Source organism: Pelobates fuscus, chromosome 10 (assembly GCF_036172605.1).
Source record: "Pelobates fuscus isolate aPelFus1 chromosome 10, aPelFus1.pri, whole genome shotgun sequence".
NCBI classification, from domain to species: domain Eukaryota; kingdom Metazoa; phylum Chordata; class Amphibia; order Anura; family Pelobatidae; genus Pelobates; species Pelobates fuscus.
Window position 1 is genome coordinate 56,697,639 of NC_086326.1, and position 23,760 is coordinate 56,721,398.

Here is a 23,760-nt window from a genome sequence, read left to right on the forward strand (position 1 = left end):
ACAGTGTTAGTAGGGAAGTAGTTAAAGCAGCCTAGTGGCCATCCTTTTTGTTTTCTCTGAAATGCTGTATCTTTTAAATGTACAGGATTATCACTAAAGTGAGAATACAAAGTGAATTTCCAATGTAAGATCAAAATAGCCATAATTGGAAAAATGATCTACGTCAGCTATGCTTTCAATTCAGTTACTCTGGTCTTAAATTAAAATTTACTTTGGATGTTCACTTTAGCGAATAACTCTGTCAGGCTTAGTCCCTTTAGGCTAAGCAATAAGATACTTAAAGTACCACTATAGGCACCCAGACCCCTTCAGCTCAATGAAGTGGTCTGGGTGCCAGGTCCCTCTAGTTTTAACCCTGCAGCTGAAAACATAGCAGTTTCAGAGAAAGGGTTAATCCAGTCTCTAGTGGCTGTCTCACTGACAGCCGCTAAAGGCGCTTCTGCGATTCTCACTGTGAAAATCACATTGAGAAGATGCTGGACGTCCATAGGAAAGCATTAAGTAATGCTTTCCTATGGGAGGTTTGAATGCGCGCGTGGCTCTTGCCGCGCATGCGCATTCTGATATGACGTCAGCAGGGGGTGGGAAGTTCCCCAGCACAGAGGGAGCCCGGCACTGGAGAAAGGCAAGTGGCTGAAGGGGTTTTAACCCCTTCAGCCCAACGGGAGCGGGGCTCTGAGAGTGGGGGGGGGGGGGGGGGGGACCTAATAACAAACAAGTTTGTTTTCCTGGCACTATAGTGGTCTTTTAAATACTATTTTCTGTATTTGAAAATGCTGTCTGATGTAAGCTATTGTAATGTTGTATTCTAATCTTAAAACAGATTTAATTGATCTTAAAGGGACACTCTATGTACCAAAGACAATTAAGCAGTTTTGGTGTATATATCATGCCCATGCAGTCTTACTGCTCAGTTTCGCTGTCATTTAGGCATTAAAATAATTTGTTTCTGTTTATGTAGCACTAGCTACACCTTCCCTAGCTTTGGCTCACACAGTCCCCATGAAGAAAAAGTTAAATGTTTAAAACTGAATGACAGCACAGTGTGTTCACTTCAGAAGTTCTTATCTCCTGCTTTATTTAAATTTCATCACATACAGCATGCTGTTGTAGGCTCTAGCAGGTAATTGATAGAGCAGGAGATAACTTTTAAATCAAAAACACTATCCAATCAATAAGTTTAAAAACTAGACCTCAATTATAGTTACTGTGTATGGAGGTTGTGGGACTAACAGCCATGGTAAGTGAGTCTAGAGCTGAAAAACAGTGATTTAACTCCTAAACTGCAGTAAATTGAGCAGTGAGACTATAGGGCCACGATCAACACATGAGAGCCACTTTATGAAGCTAAAGTTGTTGGTGCGTAGAGTGTCTCTTTTAATGAATTCAGAGCTGGAATTATTGTTTTGTAGAGGAATCATTCTTTTCTTTATACTTTTTAGAAGAATCCCCTACTCTATTTGAAGAAAACATAATTTGCTACGAAAAATAACCATGCGGAACTGTGCACTAGACATCGCAGGGTTTAAAGAGATATAAATACCGGTATATTATTTTACAATTTTGAGGCTTACGTTTATATTTACATTATTTTATATTTGCAAGCAATTTGGCTAGGATAATGAACAGCTGAAACCTATCACCATGTCTTGACACGCACTTCAGTTTTTGTGTACATATGGAAATAATGACTATTTTTAATTTTAAAATATTCAAATAAAACAAAGTCATTTTATACTGTCAAAAAATGATATTTAATTATGCTTGAGTTTATACAGTACTGCAGTACAATTAAACTACATAGCAGTGTGAAGAAGCACATATAATATAACATCGCTCCCAAAAACTCTCCCAAGAATTAAAAAAACAAACATTCTTTTTAACACCCAAATGCATTTTTCTGCTGTAAGTCAAAAATAATAAAATGTCTTGTCAAAAACACATTTTACTATATATGTATAAATATAACAGTGTGTGTAAGGATTTGTTTGGCACGGTAATAAATAAGGATCTCTAGAGAATTTTACAGCATGATGTGATATTTGAAGTTCTGAACAGTTTGCTGAGAATGTCATGGCTTTTCCAAGATTTCTATTTTTGCAGTATAGGCCTCTTCCTCCACCTTCAACATTTCATTTATCTCAGCCTGCAGAGAGAGAAAGAGAGAGAGAGAACGTGCTTAGGATTAAGTTGCATATTACTGCTCTCTGTCTTTTGTATGGTTGACATATCCATCTTGCCCAAAGATAGTGATTACACTTGACGTATCTTCCTGTTTCGCAGACCTTAAACAAGTCTCCACTACTAGTATTAACGTGTATGATATTCATGAATATCATGCAAAAAAAGAGTATACATTTAATCAGGCCGACTATTTTTTCTTATAATTATTATAGTTTTGAAGCTGGAACAAAAATAAACTAGACATACAATTGTAGAGAAAAACATAAACGGTATATGCACTAAAATGTGGAAATCCAAGCCACTATTTTGTTGTAAACTTTGCAAAATTCTCAATGTTCTCTATTTTTGCAGCATGGATATTTGGGTCTTAAATTGCCAATTCCTTTTCCTGTTGTTCACTATTCTTAAATGAACATACCTCAATGTAAGCATACCTTCCACCAGATCGGGGCTACTGGGTGGGCCTGAGAAAGGGCATCACCAGTGACATGATTCACATCACTGGTGATGCCCATAATAATTGGCCCCATCTACTGATGGACTGAAGGGGCCTGTCCAGACTGCCCCCAGCCTCTTTGCATGGTCTTAGGGCATCTAATGATTTGCTTGTACTGTGCTGCCAAATGACAGATCCCTGGTGTCCCCAGATTTGGGAAAATCCCAAAAATTGGGACTATTGGGGGGCCTGACTTAAGTAGTCCACTTTGTTTGCAATAGTCTTACACAGGGATGTGATAAATATAAATCACAATTGATGAATAAAAAGCATGCGTGAATTGATATAATTTCATGTATTTGTGTAAATTACCAATGTATTACCTTAATACACTATTTTTACATTCAAGTTACTGATAGCTGGCTTTAAAGAAAATAAGGTTAACACCCATTTATTCTCTGTATCTAAAGCAAACATTAAATAATCTGCCCTTTAACTTGAAGAAATGTCAGTACATTTCCACACTCCCAAACAATAACTAGTGTAAGCTCATTTATAAATCAAAGTCAGAACTCAGACAATCTAAGGAGTTATTCCTGAGATAAAGACATTTCCTTTCTTTTAATGGGATTGATAAAAGGCCACAAATAATGTCAAAGAAAGACAGAAGTAGCGAAAGCAAGTTAGCATACTAAAATGGTGCTTGCTGTTTTAAAGCTTTGTGTATTATATGATACTGTACATCATTTTTACATTCACTGCAGGATAATATGCTCAAGGTTGCTGAAATGTATGAATATTTTTCTAAGCACAAGAAAACTAACAATAATAAACGAAAATTGCCATATATACATACACAGATACAACTACATAAACATCAATAATGTTTTAAGCATATTAACATTAAAGGACCACTCTAGGCACCCAGACCACTTCAGCTTAATGAAGTGGTCTGGGTGCCAGGTCCAGCTAGGGTTAACCCATTTTTTTTATAAACATAGCAGTTTCAGAGAAACTGCTATGTTTATTAATGGGTTAAGCCTTCCCCCAAATCCTCTAGTGGCTGTCTCATTGACAGCCGCTAGAGGCGCTTGCGTGATTCTCACTGTGAAAATCACAGTGAGAGCACGCAAGCATCCATAGGAAAGCATTGTAAATGCTTTCCTATGCGACCGGCTGAATGCGCGCGCAGCTCTTGCCGCGCGTGCGCATTCAGCCGATGGGGCGGAACGGAGGAGGATCGGAGGCAGAGATCTCCCCGCCCAGCGCTGGAAAAAGGTAAGTTTTACCCCTTTTCCCCTTTCCAGAGCCGGACGGGAGGGGGACCCTGAGGAAAACGAGTATGTTTTCCTGGCACTAGAGTGGTCCTTTAATAAGGCTGTAGTGCAGGCAGGCATCTGTTTGTTCACTTTTATTGCGGGTCACCATGTAAAAAGAACCACTACAGCATACTGCAGTAGTTATGGTGCTTGATGTTTTCATTTATGTCTAAATTTTGCTTGCTTTTCAATCCACTTAAATTTGTTGTAATGTGCAGGGTGTCTTTAAAGCAGGGGGTCCTCAAACCCCCCCCCCCCCCCCCCCAGATGTTGCTAAACTACAACTCCCATGATTCTCTGGCTATCTATGTAATTCAAAGAATCATGGGAGTTGTAGTTCAGCAACATCTGGGGGACCAGAGTTTGAGGACCCCTGCTTTAAAGGAGCACTCATACTCCCAAATATCAACTACAGGGCTGATCCTTGGTTTCCTTCTTCTGGTCACTCAGAAGTATGTCATATTTTTCTCAACAGGAGACCAGTTATCTCCCATTGAGAATCCTATCACTAGCTGTCTGCCAATACTTCCTCATACTATGGCAGCCAGAGGAAGGAAGTCAGGGGCCAAAGTAAAGGATGTTGGGGGACCATGTTCGATGTTGCACCAATGGAAAACAGTTTAACTGATGAATGTAAGATGACGGTCAATGAGCTGAAGTTGTTATTGAAGTGGGAGTGTTCCTTTTAAGCTCTTTTTTCTATAACTAACTAAATCTTTATTGAGGAAGGAAGTGTTTTGGATGCTGAATAGATTCATTGAAAAATGTGACATTTGCATATATAATTTTATTATATGATTCTTTCTTATGGAGCAAATTATAATAAAAACTATTATGATAATCTGGTGTGTCCCAGCTATGGGGCCTTTTATTTTTCTAAAACATGTGTGCTTGCCAATTCTGTTTCAGGGCAAAACAACAAGAAACAGCATATGATAATATAATTGAATGCACAATATAGTTATGTTTAGATGTGCCATCTGTTTTCTTATAAGTTAAATATTTTAAATATGAATAATTTTACAGTTTCATGTTACAAATTTTTGTTAGCTCTTGGCATTGCTATAATATCTCACACAAAACAAGAGTTAAACAGTGTATTAAAAAGGGATTTCCTTAGATTAAAATTGTCAGAAAAATGTGTTTATTAAATATTCTCTTGTGAGATTCACAGTAATCTTCCAATAATGTTCGAGTAACACATGAAGCAACACTTTAACCATCATACCTTAGTTTCCTCTGTATCTTGTAACAAGACGGTTGGTGGAGATAAATATTTAGAGTGGAATGCCGAAGGTATACCTTCTTCCAGAGGGGCTGGGAAAGGTGTGTCTGCTGGTTTCGCAGTCTCTATAACTTGCTGTAAAATAAGAGAGAAATGCAAAATATAATTGAACACTTGAGTATTGTTTAAAACTGGAAAAAAAAAAAAACAATAGAGATATTTATTGGCTTCCATTTCCTTGCATAATGACCACCTGTTCCAAATGTGTCAGTGCTATGACAACGGTTATAAATCTACTTTTTTTTTTTTTTATATATAATTTTGCAAAGCAAATTCAAGATGGTTTCAATTGTAGGGCATGGTTCTTAAATATTTTAAAACATTAAAAAAGGGAGTAAAAAATAGTTTTTTGCTTTACAGAGATTGAGATTGGATGGCTGTAATTTAAATTTCACAAGATTTGCAAATATATATTATCCAAAGTAATGCATCAAACCAGATGTCTAACTGCAAGGTACATATTAAGCAGACAAACACCATTTTATCTGTCTGTCTGTCTGTTGTCTGTCTATCGTGTGTGTTTTATATTATTTATATTTTCCTAGACAAGTTAGACCACTCCAGCCTATTCAGGATTTAATACCTTCTTGATCTTAGGAGAGATATTTGACTGCTATTCTGGGGTCAAGAAGTATTTTTTTTTCCTAGTTTCTTGCAGAATTGTAAGCTTCAAACTGTGTTTTTTTGTCTTCCTTTGCATCCACAGCCAAAACAGATGTGAAAAAAGCTGAGCTTGATGGACACAAGTCTCTTTTCAGCTATGTAGCTAAGTAACTATAGATGTAACTATGGAACTTTAGTAAATTCCTTTGAATGCTTAATGGGACACACTCCAGAGCTATTTTTTTTTAATAATAATAAATATTATATATATTATATTTATTATTAAAAAAAATATTATTATTATTTATATTTTTAAAGTTCAGTAGCTAAACTCATAAAACATGCATGCATTTATAACTCTACACAAAAATCACTTCAGCAAACTGCTTTAGGAGTCTGCAATGGCCCTTTAAGAGTTCATGTTCCTTTAAAAAAAATACTGATATCTAAAGACTAGAAGGAAATTAGCATTTTGTCCCACAAAGCATTAGAAACGCAGTATGATGGAAAGATTCAACTTGATTCTGTGATATATAGTGTCTTTGCAGAATTTTCTTGATGCCTTTGTCTTCTTCAACAGTATGTACTTTAATAACTGCAACATAAGTCTGACTACTGGGAAAAAAATATATATAAGAAAGCTGGTATTTTACTTAAACATCTAATATCAAATTAAATAAAATTAATTACTTCTTTTCTTATATCTAATATATTAGACGCCCCCATGCAAAGTGTGAAGACGTCCAATGTTGACTAGTGGAGTGAAACTCCGCTACAGACCTGGAAGCGCAAAGGTGGTGTTACCCCTGCAATTTATTAATTACAGTATCTCAGAAACAAAAAAAATGTGTCTTGTAGTTCCTTTGCAATCACCCCGTAAAAAAAGATGTATATTTGTAAATTGTGAATTGAATTTCAGCAGTTAAAACTGTTTTTATGAAATTATAAGATTATTCAGTAGTAGGCAGTATTTTTGGACTTTTCGGACAAATGTATGTACAGCAACAAGTTGGTTCATTTAAAAAATGTGAAAAGCCAGAAAAGGACAATCAAAGATAACTGATATTATTATTTTATTATTTATATAGCGCCAGCAAATTCCGTAGTGCTGTACAATGGGTGGACGTAATTATGCATGTGTTCTATGATTAGAACCAATAAAAACCTGTCGTAAGATTTGCCATTGAATTTTCCAGCATTCCAAATAGTGACATTTAAACAATAATGAAACTAATTGGTGCATTTTTATATATTTTAACATCAATGGAACTGCTCAATGGTATTTGACTTTGTTGAGTCCCCTTGACATTAATTGGGATAAACAATTAGTTCAGGCAAATCATTATTGACTTAATCAGAAACTAGGTCAGGGTCAGACAGGGACAAAAAAAATTGGTTTGGCTATTTAAAAGGCAGACAAACCTAAAAAGAGGTTGGCAGGGCCAAGTAAGTCAGTTTGGTGCCCCTCCAGGACAGCCCTTGTACAGAGCCCAGTTGAAGTGCTCTTGCATCTTTTTGTGCAGTACAAGTTGTGACAAAAGTACTCCTTTCCCTTGGTACCTTGTCCTGGGATTGGGGTGTTACACACAGTCTTTTCAGGCTTTAGAGACACTTCACACGCTGGATGAGGTAAAAGGACTTGCTCTTTTATTGTGGTTCCAAAATAAATGCACAGTAAGGTATAAAGGTAACAAAAATATATAAAACAAAAGCCTTGCTCTTCTGAGCACTAACTAAACAAAATAATTAGCTAACTGGGTTGGATGGCTTGTCCATTTCCCAACATAAACATAAACAACCTTACTGCTTCAGGGTTTTCAGCTCTCTGTTTCCACTCACAGAAACCAAACACAATCTCCCTCCTTCCTTGGCAGGGGAGTACTTAATAGCACTGGTAATTGACAATCCTTTTCAGGTGAGTTAGATTAGGATTCAAACTCTGGAACTGGACTTCTCACCTGTAGGTTACAAGCAACTTCCAAAATGTGGAGTGGAGCACTGGCCCACCCTACTCTCCAAGTACTCCACCCCAGGGCCCAAATATACACATATTTAAAGTGCAACATTCATTATAACATAACACATTTCCCTGGGGCTAATTACACAAAGTAGGATCCTTGCAAAATCTGGGGAGGTATATAGATTCCCTCCAGCACAATTCCTTGCTTTCGGTCACAAAGTTTATATAAAAAACTGGTCACTTGTAAGTGGTGTTTGGTGGAGTACCAGAGGTTGAAAGTGGGGTAAAAGCTGAAACATGGCGTTGTGCATGTGTGTGAAGTGAGCTACTTGTGCAGTAGTATGTTTCTACAGGGGCAGATTGTCATGTAGTTTATGTGTGGAAGTGGGGGTAAGGGAATATTTTTTTAGTTTGTCTGGTACCCCTGGTATTTGGTTGCTTGGTCATTCAGGGGGATCCTTGAGCTTTCCACTGACCCCATTAGCATCAGCACTGCATAGACCAGTCTATTTATTCTCCCCAATCAGCATTTGGCCATCGCGGGCCACAAGGCATTTGGCGGTTTGCCCAAATGCCAGTCTAAGATTAGGTTCCTCCTAATTAATATAAAAGAATAGCATTTTATATTGCATTTGAGTTTAACTAGACAAGTCATGCGCAAATGTACATTTGACAAGCTGGAAACTATTCAGCTGAATAATATCTGAAGTAGCTTTTCAAGTAGTAACTTGCTCCCGTTAAAAATCACAATTCATAAATAAACTTTTTTCGTTCTACAGAATTTTATTGAGGAAGTGCCAATATAGATACATTTTGGGCAAAATCTCTCTCTGCCAGAAGACAAGTATTACTTCATTTAACAAATGTTTATATTCTTCCACCTCTATGGCCTATTGTTTCTTTTGTGTATTGACTGCTTTACATCTACCTTTACTCTCTTGGGATAAAACACAATGGACTATACATGTTGTAGAATAGCTTAGAGATTAATATTTGAGAGGATCTTTATCTCATGTCATTTACTGAAGGAACTCTACATTGTACTATTACATAGCAGCAAGTGTATAGATTAACGTTTTATAGGTTTTTTTTACATTACTTCTGAATCCTTAAAGGTGGCTTCTAAAGGGCACGAGAGTGCATGTAACCCATGACAAAATGCTTTGACTCATAATCAATAATAATTAAGAGAGAAAATGTAAAAAATGATAATATATATATATATATATATATATAATAACCTCTCTCTCTCTCTATATATATATATATATATATTTATATATATGTGTGTAAATAGAGAGAGAGAATTTTATGTATGTTATTATACATAGACATATTTGATTAATAATACTATTATAAATTATACTATTATATACTAATACTAATTTTATATTTTGTCTATAGCTTATAATATATATATCTAAAGTACTCATAGAAATGTTTTAATCTCTATGATTGATATCTATTTGACTAGTAAAATGTATAGATGAAGCACAATGCTCAGTTTTGTAGGAGTGGTAGTGAAGGTCCCTACCAGGTTTAGTTGTTCATTAGCCTTTAATAGAAAATTTTAATATTTTTGTGATGACAATTATATTACTTTAACCATTAACTAAAATTATTATACTAAGCTTACTTGCATTCATTCCCTATTATGCTTAAAATTGGTGCTTTGTAATTTTTCTGGATCATATAATTGGTATAGGATTCTGAGACGAAAAACACTAAATTTAAACCAGACACTGAATGCGTATTTGGTCAGAAGGACCAACTTCGGTAATTCAGTAAGTAACCCTGACAATCTTCCTGGGTTGCTGTTCATGAGTATGTATTTGTGTGATGTGTGAAACAGTCATATTAGAAATTGTCAAGCTGTGAGTAGGTTAAGCACAGAAAATATAGATGAAGAGGCTAGTTGCTAAAAATAACTCTCCAAGCACAATAACCACTAGAGCCCACCATAGAGATTATGGTGCCCTGACACTGTCCCACAGTAAAGAGTCAAATTATTGACAGTTTGATAAGATATCTGGGTCCTGCTGGGCACCCACAGACCTTAGCAAGACCATGTAAGATCACTCCATTTGAGTGCTTTCAGCCAGGCCTTAATCAACCTTGATATTCCTTAATAGTCTGCCATTCTTTAATCTGTAGAGCAGTGGTGTATCCTGCTTTTGTGCTGCCCTAGGCAGGACAAAACTCAGGCGCCCCCCTCCTGCCCGTGCCACCCCCACCCAACCCTTCCCCCCGTCCGCACCACCCCCGCCCTTCCCCCGCCCCGCCTTCTAAATACACACACACACACACATTCACTTACAGATACGCATACACTAGCTAACAGAAACACACACTCGCTAACAGAAACACACACACACTTACAGACACACTCACTAGCAGATACACACACACTCACACTAACAGACACACACACGCACTAACAGACACACTAACAGACATACATACACACACTAACAGACATACACACTAACAGACATACACACTAACAGACATACACACTAACAGACATACACACTAACAGACATACACAGACACACTAACAGACATACACACACACACACACACTAACAGACATACACACACACTAACAGACATTCACACACACACACATACTCACTCACTCACATATTTAACACATTTTATTTTTAATTTTTAAATGTACCCCCCCCCCCAGCCTCCTTACCTTTGGGAATGCTGGGGGTGGGGGGGTCCTATTTCTCCCTGGTGGTCCAGTGGCTGCTGGGCGGCGCTGGCGGGCGGGCGGCCGGCGAGGGAGCACTTCCTCTGAGCTGTCTGCTCAGCTCCCTCGCGCGCCGCACAGTGAGGCTGGGAGGCGGAGCCGGAATATGACGTCATATTCCGGCTCCCAGCCTCACTCTGCGGCGTGCGAGGGAGCTGAGCAGACAGCTCAGAGGAAGTGCTCCCTCGCCGGCCGCCCGCCCGCCAGCACTGCCCAGCAGACCACCCGCCTGCCCGCCCAGACGGCATGTCAGTTAGCCGCAAGGCTAACAAGGCATTTTCCCTGGGCGTTTGGGGGCGGCTTTTTTTGCCGCCCCCTGGAAAATGCCGCCCAAGGCAAATGCCTTGTTTGCCTCGCGGCTAATACGCCCCTGCTGTAGAGATGTGGTTGCCCAAGGAACTCAGGTTAGTTAGTTGTCAAACTATACAAAAAAGGTTTGACTACTTACTCTGGGAAGACATCAGGGTACTTCTCGCACCATGACCATCACAGTGGACAGAAGTAGTTGTAGTGCTTGGATGGTCCTTTACAATCCTACAATATTGTAGGGAAAACACATAGTAATAATAAAAGCATATTTTCCAAACTTTCAAAAGCCTTTAGTTTGTTGTGTTGGCCAAGTGTAGCTTAACATGCATAAAGAAATGTGGGTTACGTGCTAAGTTGTAGTAGTTATGGTGCTTTGTGTGTTCCTTTAAGCAATGGGAACAACAAAATGCCAATGATAAAGCATTAAATATTAAACAGACTTTCGAAAAATAAAATTAGATTTAGCATATACAAACTGCCAAACAAATATATCTTAGCACTCATGCACACACAAATAAAATGAGGAGATGTACATCTATAGTGTTCTAAATCTCATCTATTTTAAAGATATGGGTAAACAAGAAAGTCATGTTTTTTTTTCTCCTTTTTAATAACAATGTTTATTTCTGCACTGCTTAATGTATAAAGTGTTTTTGCAAATCTTTTAAAGTATTTTCTTTTGCCTGTGTTTACACAATAAAGATCGATATTTTATTTTGTAATGCATGCACCTTATGGCTACCAATTTCCATTTAGTACAAATATCATAGAGGTCAATAAATAATACGTAGATATTGTTTTCATTTTCTGTGCATTATGTGCAGATAATTACACTGCATTTTCTCCAAACCACACAATAAATAATTTAACAGTAAGAATTACTTGAAAATATCAGAACAGGAAAATGTTGTTCACATAATGAACGAATCCACAGATGTGATTGCTGCAGGAAGAATTGACTTTGCATAAGTTACCAATACTTTGTTAACTTTACTTCCTTTCTCCTGACACAGCTGCAGTCTTATAAGAAATGTTATGAATATATATATATATATATATATATATATATATATATACATACCGGAAGTGCTGTGCGGTTTCCGGAACGCATGAAAACGCAGAAAATAACAGGGGAATAATAGAAATAATGAAGATCAACTGTGAATACTTGAGAATGCGATTTCCAACAGATGATATTCATCTACACAGGACCAACGAGGAAGGACAGAGAGGCACATGTGATCAATTACTCTTAGGGATTAGCCCTATTTAAAGGACTTGTGGGTGGAGGGGTGTTAGGCTGCTTTTTTGATTGTACTGCATTGATTGTTATTTTAATATTGTTGGTCCCTGAGGAAGTCCCATACTTTATAGAAGGGACGAAACGCGTAGGACCTCTATTTGTATTTATTTTATATACTTTTATCCAAACTAAAGCCGCTTTTTTCATACCTTCACCCGGAGTCCTGCTTTTTGGGTGGAAGTGTCCAGGGGATCCCCCCAGCCCCCACATAATCAGGGGTGGCACCATATATGCCTGAACTGTCCAAGATCCTGTGAGTGCATTTCATATTGCGCAATGTCAATATTGTAAAACTGTATTACACTATATTTCTTTGTATTTATCTTTATTTAGGCTACCAGCCGGTTCCCTCGTTGTGTTTTATATATTCTTGTGTTCAAGTTGATTGCTAGCTGGGAGCGATCTGAGGGAGGCTGTATTTACCTACCACTGATAAGTATCCTTGTATATAAGTGTGTGTATAAGGTGCATTTCTTTGTTGTAGTGGCTGCAGAGTGCAGGGGAAGGTGTTTTTTGGGGGCTGCTGCCATGGTCTTCCTGTTGGTCCACTTCTGCTCATGTCGCTTCATCTGCCAGGAATTCACATCAGTGCTATACTCTTACAAGTGTGCAAAAGGAGAAGTAATCTTAAGTACTTGGGTACTGAAGTCTATGGAAAATACCACGAGCCTGCTGCAGATGTCACTAGTGACAACTGGGAGAAATGAAAAAACTTGATGGTAGTAGCTCTGTCTTTTGTCAAGTTTTGTCAAGCAAAAGGAATATACTAAGACAAAGTTGTCCCTACTGTGTTGGAATTCATGTTCTAGTCCTACACAGTCAATGTGAGTATTTCATAAAATTTTTCTTGATGATACAACCTTTAGACTGTAAGCTCATTTGAGCAGGGTCCTCATCGAGCTATTGTTCCTGTAACATTTCATAACTGTCTCTTTATTGTTAAACCTCTCCCTTTTATAATATCGTAAAGTGATGCGGAATAAGTTGGTGATATATAAATACCAATAATAATAATAAAATAAAAATGTTGGAGTGGTATGCGACAAAGTCATTTTAATTTTTAAAGTGCCTTTAGTTCAATAAAACTAAATTATGCTCTCAATGACTTGGCACTCAAATGGTTGAATAGTAAAGATCTTTTGAACTGACCTAGCTGAGACCTGAGTGAATATTAATTGTGTTTGTGTATAAATTAAATTATGCATTAATTCACATTTATTAATGTTAGTTAGAATTGAATGTTTTTTTTTTCATGTGTTCTTGCAATCTGTCTCTACTAGACTGCGTGTGCCAACATGATTAAAAACAGTATTTCACTGCAGGACGTCTTATTTAAATAAAGAAAGTACAAACAGGATAAGCATCATTTATATTCTGGTTGTTTGCTGCCAATGTACTGAGGTTTGGGAACTGCTTACATAGTCAAACTAAATGAACCATATTTGTTGCTTTATATTAAATATTTGAATTGCACTTTTGCAACATTTTTAAGTTCAATTAGCCTTTAACTTCCTTAGCACCTTTGATATGTTTGTGCTGTCACAACAATATATTTTCCAAATCTTGGCCCTGATGGGATTCACAATTTACATCTAAAAATATGGGCTTAACACTCTAGAGTATAAAAAATAAAATTATAAAATAAAAATATATTGCCAGTTGTAGCCATCTCACGAACAGAATGGTTGAGTTGCAAATAGAAGCTTCCTTAAGATAAGTATGGGTAAACTTAAATTATAGGACTAGAGCAAGCATAACATTCCAAACCCATTGCTGCTGCAGAAGAATGTTGGCTATATAATTCAAGTAACACTCTAACATTAAACTGATTACATTTATTATAAGGCTGGAGAGTTGGAGAGCCTCCTGGTCTCCCTTTGTCCCACATTTCTTTAAAGAGATCTCAGAGCCAATCCAATGGTCCTTAAATACCAGTATTGGAATGCAGGGCACATTTGCAGCAATTGTCATGCTGTGCCTGCAGTTCATCTCAGTGGGAAGTGTTGAATCCATGAGACACATGGGCACTGAGGCTAGTGGTGTTGTGCAGAGAGGCACTGAGGCTAGTGGTGTTGTGCAGAGAGGCACTGAGGCTAGTGGTGTTGTGCAGAGAGGCACTGAGGCTAGTGGTGTTGTGCAGAGAGGCACCGAGGCTAGTGGTGTTGTGCAGAGAGGCACTGAGGCTAGTGGTGTTGTGCAGAGAGGCACTGAGGCAAGTGGTGTTGTGCAGAGAGGCACTGAGGCTAGTGGTGTTGTGAAGAGAGGCACTGAGGCTAGTGGTGTTGTGAAGAGAGGCACTGAGGCTAGTGGTGTTGTGAATAGAGGCATTGAGGCTAGTGGTGTTGTGCAGAGAGGCACTGAGGCTAGTGGTGTTGTGCAGAGAGGCTTGGTGAGGCCTAATAGAAAGCAGTTGTTGGTGGGGGATTCCATCATAAGAGGTGTGGAGATGGACAATGGTGGTCTTGTGAGGTGTCTTCCCGGAGCTACTGCTCACAGAGACAGGAGACGTATCGGTAATATTGTTAAGCAAGCAAAGCAGGAAGGGGAATTGGATGTACTTGTCCATTTAGGGACAAATGACTTGGCTTGCAATGAGGTTTCAGAGGTTAAGGAAGTTTTTAGTGTTTTTGCCAATGATATACGGCAGGTTGCTTCCACATTGTCATTCTCTGAAGTTCTGCCTGTGCATAACACTCAGAATGAAAGGCGGATGCGTATTAGGGACTTTAACTTGTGGCTTGGTGAATGGTGTCGGGAGCAAGGATTTGGCTTTATTGCTCATGGTAGCTCTGTTTGGGATGGAAATAAACTGTACAAAAAAGATGGTTTGCATCTTTCTCAAAAGGGAACAAATGTTCTCAGTGAGCAGTTCAGAGGTTTTGCTAGGATGTATTTAAACTAGGAGGGGGGGCAAAAGGGTGATAAAACATCAATCCAATTGTCCCCCAAAACAAGGACAGAAGGTGCCTGTAGCAAGTGTGTTAAAAAATGATAAGCTTAGAGTCATGTCTACAAATGCTCGCAGTTTAGGGAATAAGATCCATGAACTTGTGGCAATAATGGCAACTGATAGTGTAGATTTAGTCGCTGTTACTGAGACATGGTATAATGAGAAAAATGACTGGGACATAGCAATACCAGGGTACTCTTTATATAGAAAAGACAGGGAAGGCAAGAAAGGGGAGGGGTGGCCCTGTATGTAAAGAATAGCATAAAATCTAGCCTAATAAAGGTTAGTGAGGCGAACATAGAGTCAGTTTGGGTTACGTTAGAATTTGGTAATCACACAGTAACTCGTGTAAGTGTGATTTATAGGCCCCCAGGACAAATTGAATAGTTAGATAATCTACTAGTTGAAGAAATAGCTAAAATGACAATGAAGGGGGAAGTTATCATCATGGGTGACTTTAATCTTCCTGATATAAATTGGAAAACAAAAATAGCTACTTGTGCCAGGAGCACACATATTCTAAACTCCCTACTGGGATTGTCTCTAAAACAAGTCGTTGAGGAGCCAACTCGTAAAGAGGCCATACTAGATTTAGTGTTAACAAATGGAGATTTGGTATCAGATATTACTGTAGGTGAAAGTTTAGGATCCAGTGGTCATCAGTCAGTGTGGTTTAATATAAGAACAGTGACTGAGTCACACCACACAAAAACAAAAGTTTTAGACTTTAGAAAAACAGACTTTTCCAAAATTAGAATATGTGTAAAGGAGTCATTATCAGACTGGAGCAATTTAAATGGAGTCCAAAAGAAATGGGATTATTTAAAAGTTGCACTACTGAAGGCAACAGAAAATTGCATTAGGCTTGTCAGTAAAAGCAAAAAATTCAAGAAACCACTGTGGTACTCCACAGATGTAGCCAAAATAGTAAAAAACAAAAAGTTAGCATTTAGTAATTATAAAAAAAAACAGAGTGAGGAAGACAGAATGACCTATAAGATTAGGCAGAAAGAGGCTAAGCAAGTTATAAGAGCTTCCAAATCACACACAGAAGAGAAAATAGCACAGTCAGTAAAAAAGGGGGACAAAACCTTTTTTAGATACATAAATGAGAAAAGAAAAGTAAAACAAGGATTAGTTAGATTAAAAACAAAAGAAGGAAGGTATGTAGATGAGGATAAAGGTCTAGCTGACTGCCTCAATTAATATTTTTGTTCGGTATTTACAGATGAAAATGAAGGAAAGGGACCTCAGTTAAGAAAAAGGATAAATGAGTCATTTATTACACGTGAGTTTACAGAGGAAGAGGTTCTATTTCAACTGTCAAAAGTAAAGACAAATAAGTCAATGGGACCTGATGGAATACACCCAAAGCTATTAAAAGAGCTTAGTGGTGTACTAGCAAAACCATTAACAGATTTATTTAACCAATCATTGATAACAGGAGTAGTCCCAGAAGATTGGAAGTTAGCGAATGTTGTGCCCATTCACAAGAAAGGTAATAGGGAGGAGTCGGGCAACTATAGGCCAGTAAGCCTAACTTCAGTAGTGGGGAAAGTGATGGAAACCATGTTAAAGGATAGGATTGTTGAATATCTAAAAACACATGGATTTCAAGATCAGAGACAACATGGGTTTACTTCAGGGAGATCATGCCAAACTAATCTTATTGATTTTTTTGATTGGGTAACTAAAATTATAGATCAGGGTGGTGCAGTAGACATTGCTTACCTCGATTTCAGTAAGGCTTTTGACACTGTTGCACATAGAAGGCTTATCAACAAACTACAATCTTTGAGTTTGGATTCCAATATTGTTGAATGGGTAAGGCAGTGGCTGAGTGACAGGCAACAGAGGGTTGTAGTCAATGGAGTATATTCAAAGCTTGGGCTTGTCACCAGTGGGGTACCTCAGGGATCTGTACTTGGACCCATTCTCTTTAATATTTTTATTAGTGATATTGCAGAAGGTCTTGATGGTAAGGTGTGTCTTTTTGCGGATGATACTAAGATATGTAACAGGGTTGATGTTCCAGGAGGGATAAGCCAAATGGAAAATGATTTAGGTAGACTAGAAAAATGGTCAGAGTTGTGGCAACTGACATTTAATGTGGATAAGTGCAAGATAATGCATCTTGGACGTAAAAACCCAAGGGCAGAGTACAGAATATTTGATAGAGTCCTAACCTCAACATCTGAGGAAAGGGATTTAGGGGTGATTATTTCTGATGACTTAAAGGTAGGCAGACAATGTAATAGAGCAGCAGGAAATGCTAGCAGAATGCTTGGTTGTATAGGGAGAGGTATTAGCAGTAGAAAGAGGGAAGTGCTCATGCCATTGTACAGAACACTGGTGAGACCTCACTTGGAGTACTGTACACAGTACTGGAGACCCTATCTTCAGAAGGATATTGATACCTTAGAGAGAGTTCAAAGAAGGGCTACTAAACTGGTTCATGGATTGCAGGATAAAACTTACCAGGAAAGGTTAAAGGATCTTAACATGTATAGCATGGGGGAAAGACGAGACAGTGGGGATATGATAGAAACATTTAAATGCATAAAGGGAATCAACACAGTAAAGGAGGAGACTATATTTAAAAGAAGAAAAACTACCACAACAAGAGGACATAGTCTTAAATTAGAGGGACAAAGGTTTAAAAATAATATCAGGAAGTATTACTTTACTGAGAGGGTAGTGGATGCATGGAATAGCCTTCCAGCTGAAGCGGTAGAGGTTAACACAGTAAAGGAGTTTAAGCATGCGTGGGATAGGCATAAGGCTATCCTAACTATAAGATGAGGCCAGGGACTAATAAAATTATTTAGAAAACTGGGCAGACTAGATGGGCCGAATGGTTCTTATCTGCCGTCACATTCTATGTTTCTATGTTTCTATGTTTGCTTTGTGCTGTGCTTTGTGCTGCGAGACAGTTCTCCCTATAAGGTCTGTCCTCAGTAGGACGGACTGGGTCACTGACCTGCCCAATTCTGGACTATAGAGTTAGAAGGTATGTAACTTCACCTCCAACAGCATCATTAGAAAGCTAGGAATGAGAGTTCCAGGACTAGCTAATGGTAAATCTGTGCACATTTGCCGTCGGTTGACAGCACACATAGTAAGCAGGTGATTTAGGACAGAGGGGCCTCCACCTCTGTGTTTCCCAAGTACTCCACTAACACACCCCATGGAACATCCCTGTCACTGCAGTGAGCGGGAGTAACATCACCGGAGCGGCGGGTTGTTGGGAGAACTTGGCCATGATATGGGATAGAAAAGGCATTTTCTTTTGGTTTACTTTTTAAACGAGATCGCAAGCCAGCAAGGATAACTCCATCAAACAATAGTGTTTTAAAACCTCCTGGCAGATAATGTGAGCTATACCTAAGAGGCAATTCTACATTTTCTGTGGATTCATATTTTTGCTAGCCATATATATTTCTTTTGCATTTGTTACCAGTACCAGCTACATATGTGGCCTGCATCACTGGTGGATATAAATCACAGTCATACATAGTTTATTTGGCTGAATCTCTCAGTTATGAAGAGCAGTGTAGGCTTAGTTTAGGATGGGATGCAAAAGCATTATCTTATTTTAAAAATGTGCAAAATCTTGATAAATATTGTATAATTTTGTTCACACTCTATTGTGTTTTATTTTGCTTTTATATTGCCATGTCTTTACCTATCTGTGAACTTGTAATTGTACCACAGAACAAAAAATGAAATAAAAATCTTAAACATTGCCTTGAACGCATACAACTATTTAAGTGTCGTCTCACTTATTTTACTTGCAGTTTGTGTTTAATATTCCAAATGTTTGAAACAAGCAAAGCTTCAGAGTATTAATTTCTTTAACGTTGCCTGGAACTCATACATGTCGAAATATCTTTAACATAAGACCAGATAAAAAGAGCAGGTGCTGTTTTGCCCTTATCTGTTTATTTTCATAATTTTCCTCGATTAAAGTCAAAGGGACAGATGCATGATTTATATTTTCCTTTTTTTATTTACCCTTGTCAAGAGAATGTGTTTTATAACCATTTATTACTCTGTAACAGCTACAGTGAATTACATATCCTAAGAGCTTCTCAAGTTTGCCAGCATATTTTATTTTTGCAGTTGTGTAAGGTCGTAACAGGATTAACTATATAGTTGTTCTGTTCTTGGATTTCATGAGCAAAGGCCATGTCATAAATCACGACATAGTTACATAGTAATACAAGCTGAAAAAAGTTTTAGAGTTTTGCCTATGGTGTACAGATTCACTATTAACGTAGCTCTATTCAAAATATCATTATGAAAATGCTTTATTTGCCACCAGATTTTTTTTCCACTCCATATAGTAAATCATTATAATTAAAGTGTTTTACAAAGAAGAAAACATTGAGATTCCTCTTGTGTTGAAGTGTCCTCAGATTAGATATTACCCAACTCTATGATACTCAAGTTATAGATGATGAAAGGTTGAATTGACCCAGCTAAGAACAGGCTAATGTCCCTGAGGATTGAACTAGTACTATAGATTGTGAAGTGTTTAATGTGAATGCATCATCAGATCAATAGTTCTATATTAGCTTTGCAATGAAACCATGTATTTATTTCTGAGAAGTGTTTAAAAGGATTGTAAATTAAGCAACTGCAATGGATTTTATGTATAAAAAAAGGAAAAAAAAGTACTTTCAACACAGTTACAAACTGTCAATTACATTTCAGATAAGTATTCAAATAAATGACTGATTATTGCTTATGCACAGATAGCTGTGTTTGTGCAGTGACATTAAAATGATGCAATAATTTTAGGTTAGAATAAATGTATTGCTAAAGGGTATGCTTAATGGAGCATCATACAAAAGAAAAGAAAAACAAAATGTTTAAGCAACACTTAAATATGCCACTCCACCTGTTCTCCTAACAAAAAGTACTTTAAATGGTAAATTACTGAAACTACAAATTGTAATGCCTTTTTTTTGTTGTTGATTAACTGCAAAGTGCAATTGTAACTTTGATTTACTTTAGTCGAACCCCTGAACTGCATTTTGGTTCTCTGACATCCTACTGCACATCATGTAGCACAAACTAATCGAGATTATTTATTATTCTACATCTTATTTATTTTTCTACAAAATTATCGTGATCGAAATAGCTATATCACCTTCTACATTTAATGTGTTAGAATTAGAACCTCAGCAAAAAGAGTTTTAAAGGCGTACATACATCTAACTTTAATTGTTTATTCAAAACAAGACAAATTGCAGCAAGGAACCTCAAAGTACTCAATTGGAAGCACACCTCATGGCTCATGACAACACTTGTTACTTGACAAAATACACCAATATTACTTATTCGAATTGATGTCAGCAATATCGGCACAAAAACAGACTCATGCTCATAGACACGTGGAAACCCTGGACTGACTATACACAAAACATCACACACCAAGATAATACCACAGCATAAGTGACACAAACAGTTATAGGCAGTAATTTATAACGCACTCCTAAGACCTAAAGCACATAGGACGGAGCAGATTACACAGGGAAAGTTATGTCTATAACTTGTGAATGTGTTATGTGTAAATTGCCTGGGCTGTATGGCTTACATACAACCACCCCGCCATAGGTAGTGACAGTACTGAGGTCAAGATATGCACATGTAGGGGTCTTGGTAATGGAAAAAAGGTGGGGGGTCAACTCCCCGAAGCGTCATTAGCCCACTTCAACCTATATAGGAAAATCAGCCTGCCCTTAATGCAAACAGATGGACAATACAGATGTGTGATTCAGATTACAATGCATTTATTGTTGTATAAAATCCCTTTTTTGTTCATGTTTATTACTCCCCCTTTTAATTTTCTGTACCCCTACTTTGAAAATGTTTTTCAATAAACATCTAATGAAAAAAACAAAAACAATGCAAATCTTTGTCTGCAGCTTCTTGTAAAGTTGCAAAGAATGATAAAAAAATGTAAACACAGGGATGTCTGGTAAATTACACTCCTTACCAAGAGGTGGTTATTCATAAATATACATATAATTAATAATAACATTTGTAGTAAATAATAAGCCTTCTAGGTTAAAGCTTCCTGGAAGAAGGGGTCTGAGGATTTTTTAGAAGCAATGGCCCTTATCAAAAAGTGACTTTTTTATTTAAATACAGGTTGACTTTATGCTATTAATAATAAAAGTTTTTTTTTTATTATTATTAGTAAAATGTTTATTGAATAGTTTTTTTTTACAATACAACAACATTGAGGAAAAGTAGGACCAAACAAATAACAAAATAAGAGTTATGTATACATGCAGGCAGAATACAATATAAAGTAGAAAACATTATAGCCCAGGAATGATAAAAACAAAAAACAAATGTCAAAAGTTATTTGGACTGGACACTCTCAGCTTATCATTAGCTCCCCATACATTATCATTAGCTTCCTGGTTGAAGCCTTGGACCAACAGAAGAAGCTAATTGGCAGAGTAGAAGGAGACAGTCTTTGAAAGTTAGGGGATACACCGTTTGTAAGTAGTTTACCCCTTAAGGTAACATGCACGTGGGGCCTCCTGGTATCATACAGTAACAACTTCATTGCAATTGATTCAAGTGGTTATGGTGCCTTGAGTCTGTAGGTGACAAGTCCTACATCTGTACTAAACGGATAACTTTTGGGTTTGTTTTGGGTTTGTCTCCAATGAGGCTGAGCTATGCTTCTACCGTGCACCATACCAAGTCATACCAGAGACTGGGGCAGTGATTGACTGAAAACATTCAGCCTGGTATGGCGTGAAGTGGAGTATAGCTCAGCCATTTTGACAATGGAGTCCATGCTGCAGGCTGCCAGGGAATGAGATTCTCTACTAAATGGTAAGTAAACCATCTAGTAGTGATGCGGGATCTGGTGCTCATGGACTCCAGGCATCATAACCACTTCAATCTGTTGAAGTGGCTACACTACGCACAGTGTTTTTTTAAATTGGGTTTCACAAATTGAGACATTTCAGAGAAATCAAATAAATTTCTGGTTTTAGATTAAAACAAATAACTAGAAAAAAAATCAAAATGGGATACTTTTTCAAAGTTGGCTGTTTCGGATTTAAATAAGACATTCTCCACAATTCCCAGTGTAAATAACCCCTTAAATATTAGTTTCCAACTGTATACAATCATTCTTCAGTCATGGTAGTTTTAAAATGAATAGTATACTAAATATAAATCTCAAAGCAAAGTGTGGGGTCAATGGATTGTTTTCTTCAATTTATCGCAAGTCCTGTGCCAATAAACATTCAATTTAATTAGTGAATCTGGTTTTATAGAATATAATACCACACAATTATTATTTGACATTATTCTATAGTAGATATGTAACCGAGAAGGTAAACAAGCCTGAATTTTACATAAACACACAGTCCAAATTATGTTAAAAAAAAAAACAAAATGCAGATTTTCACACATCTGTTTACACTACAAAAGTTAGATGTATGCACTCTATATTCATTTTATATATCCAATGACTGAGCAAAATAATTCAATAATCATACCCTCATAGTTGGTTTCCTATGCCACTTCCTTGTATGTTCATACTAGACTTCTATCTATATTGATTTTCAGAATTTTCATTCGTACATCTGGAGTTTTCCCAAAAGAAGATAGAAGTCATTTTCCATTTTTATAATTTGTTTTTAGGACTTAAACGGCTCACAGGCATTTTAGGATTATTTGCTTATTACAAAGTCTCAGACTGTGTTCTACAAGTTTACGTTCTGCCATGAATACCCTGTCAATTTGAGTTCTTACTAGTTTTCAGTTTGTATATTCATCAAATCAATTACCTACTTGCTATATTTCTATAACAATTCTTCCTCTTGTGTGTCTATACCCCTTCTTTATGGAGTGTATGCTTATTTAAGCAGGACCTATTATCTCTGTTAATTTTCTGTATGCTAACTACTCGTTTTCAATTCTTTCCATTGTATGATTATACAGCACTGCTAAATATATTGCCACTATATAAATAATCAGGGCCAATCTTAGGGTGGGGGCACCCTTGGTACAGAATTTGTTTTGGTTTGGTCATATTACTAACTCCTCCCCTTTGCAAATGTCCAGTCCAGGCATGCATGTTTCTATGGCAATGACTCCAACTCTCCATCTATAAGCTCTACCCCTTTTTGAAGTCAGACACACACTCAGCAACAGTCACACACTTTAAGGGACACACACCGATACACACACTCTCAAGGACAGACACAAAATCTCACTGATTTGATACACACTCACTGAAAGGCACTCATTGAGAGACATACACTGACAGACACTCTCATTGAGAGACACAAACTAACAGACACACACCCTCACTGATTTGAAACACTTACTGATAGACACACACATACACACTCTCAATGATATACACACGCCCTCACTGATTTAAAACACACTCACCAACAGACACCCACAAACACACACACTGTGGTTCAGTGAGTACTGTAATCTTCCAGTTCTTTACTGCTCCCTAGCGTGCTGTTTAGTGATGCTGGGGTCAGAGTGACATCATATTCTGGCTGCCGGCATTCCAGCATGGAGCGGAGAACAATGAGAAACTGGAAGAACATCTGTTCTCTGCCGCCACCTGCCCTCTGTTATATCTATCTGTCTAACT

At 37.5% G+C, this 23,760-nt stretch overlaps 1 protein-coding gene across 1 annotated transcript in view; it reads right to left on the bottom strand.

The window, feature by feature from the left end:
• Positions 1 to 1,875: 1,875 nt before the first annotated feature.
• Positions 1,876 to 23,760, bottom strand: part of CABCOCO1 (ciliary associated calcium binding coiled-coil 1) — a 70,705-nt gene continuing 48,820 nt past the window's right edge. The window contains exons 6-7 of the mRNA XM_063433602.1: positions 5,168 to 5,299; positions 1,876 to 2,146 (exon numbers count right to left, since the gene is read on the bottom strand). Coding sequence (XP_063289672.1) covers positions 2,072 to 2,146; positions 5,168 to 5,299 — 207 coding nt within the window. The 3' untranslated portion in view covers positions 1,876 to 2,071. The remainder of the gene's footprint in view (positions 2,147 to 5,167; positions 5,300 to 23,760) is intronic.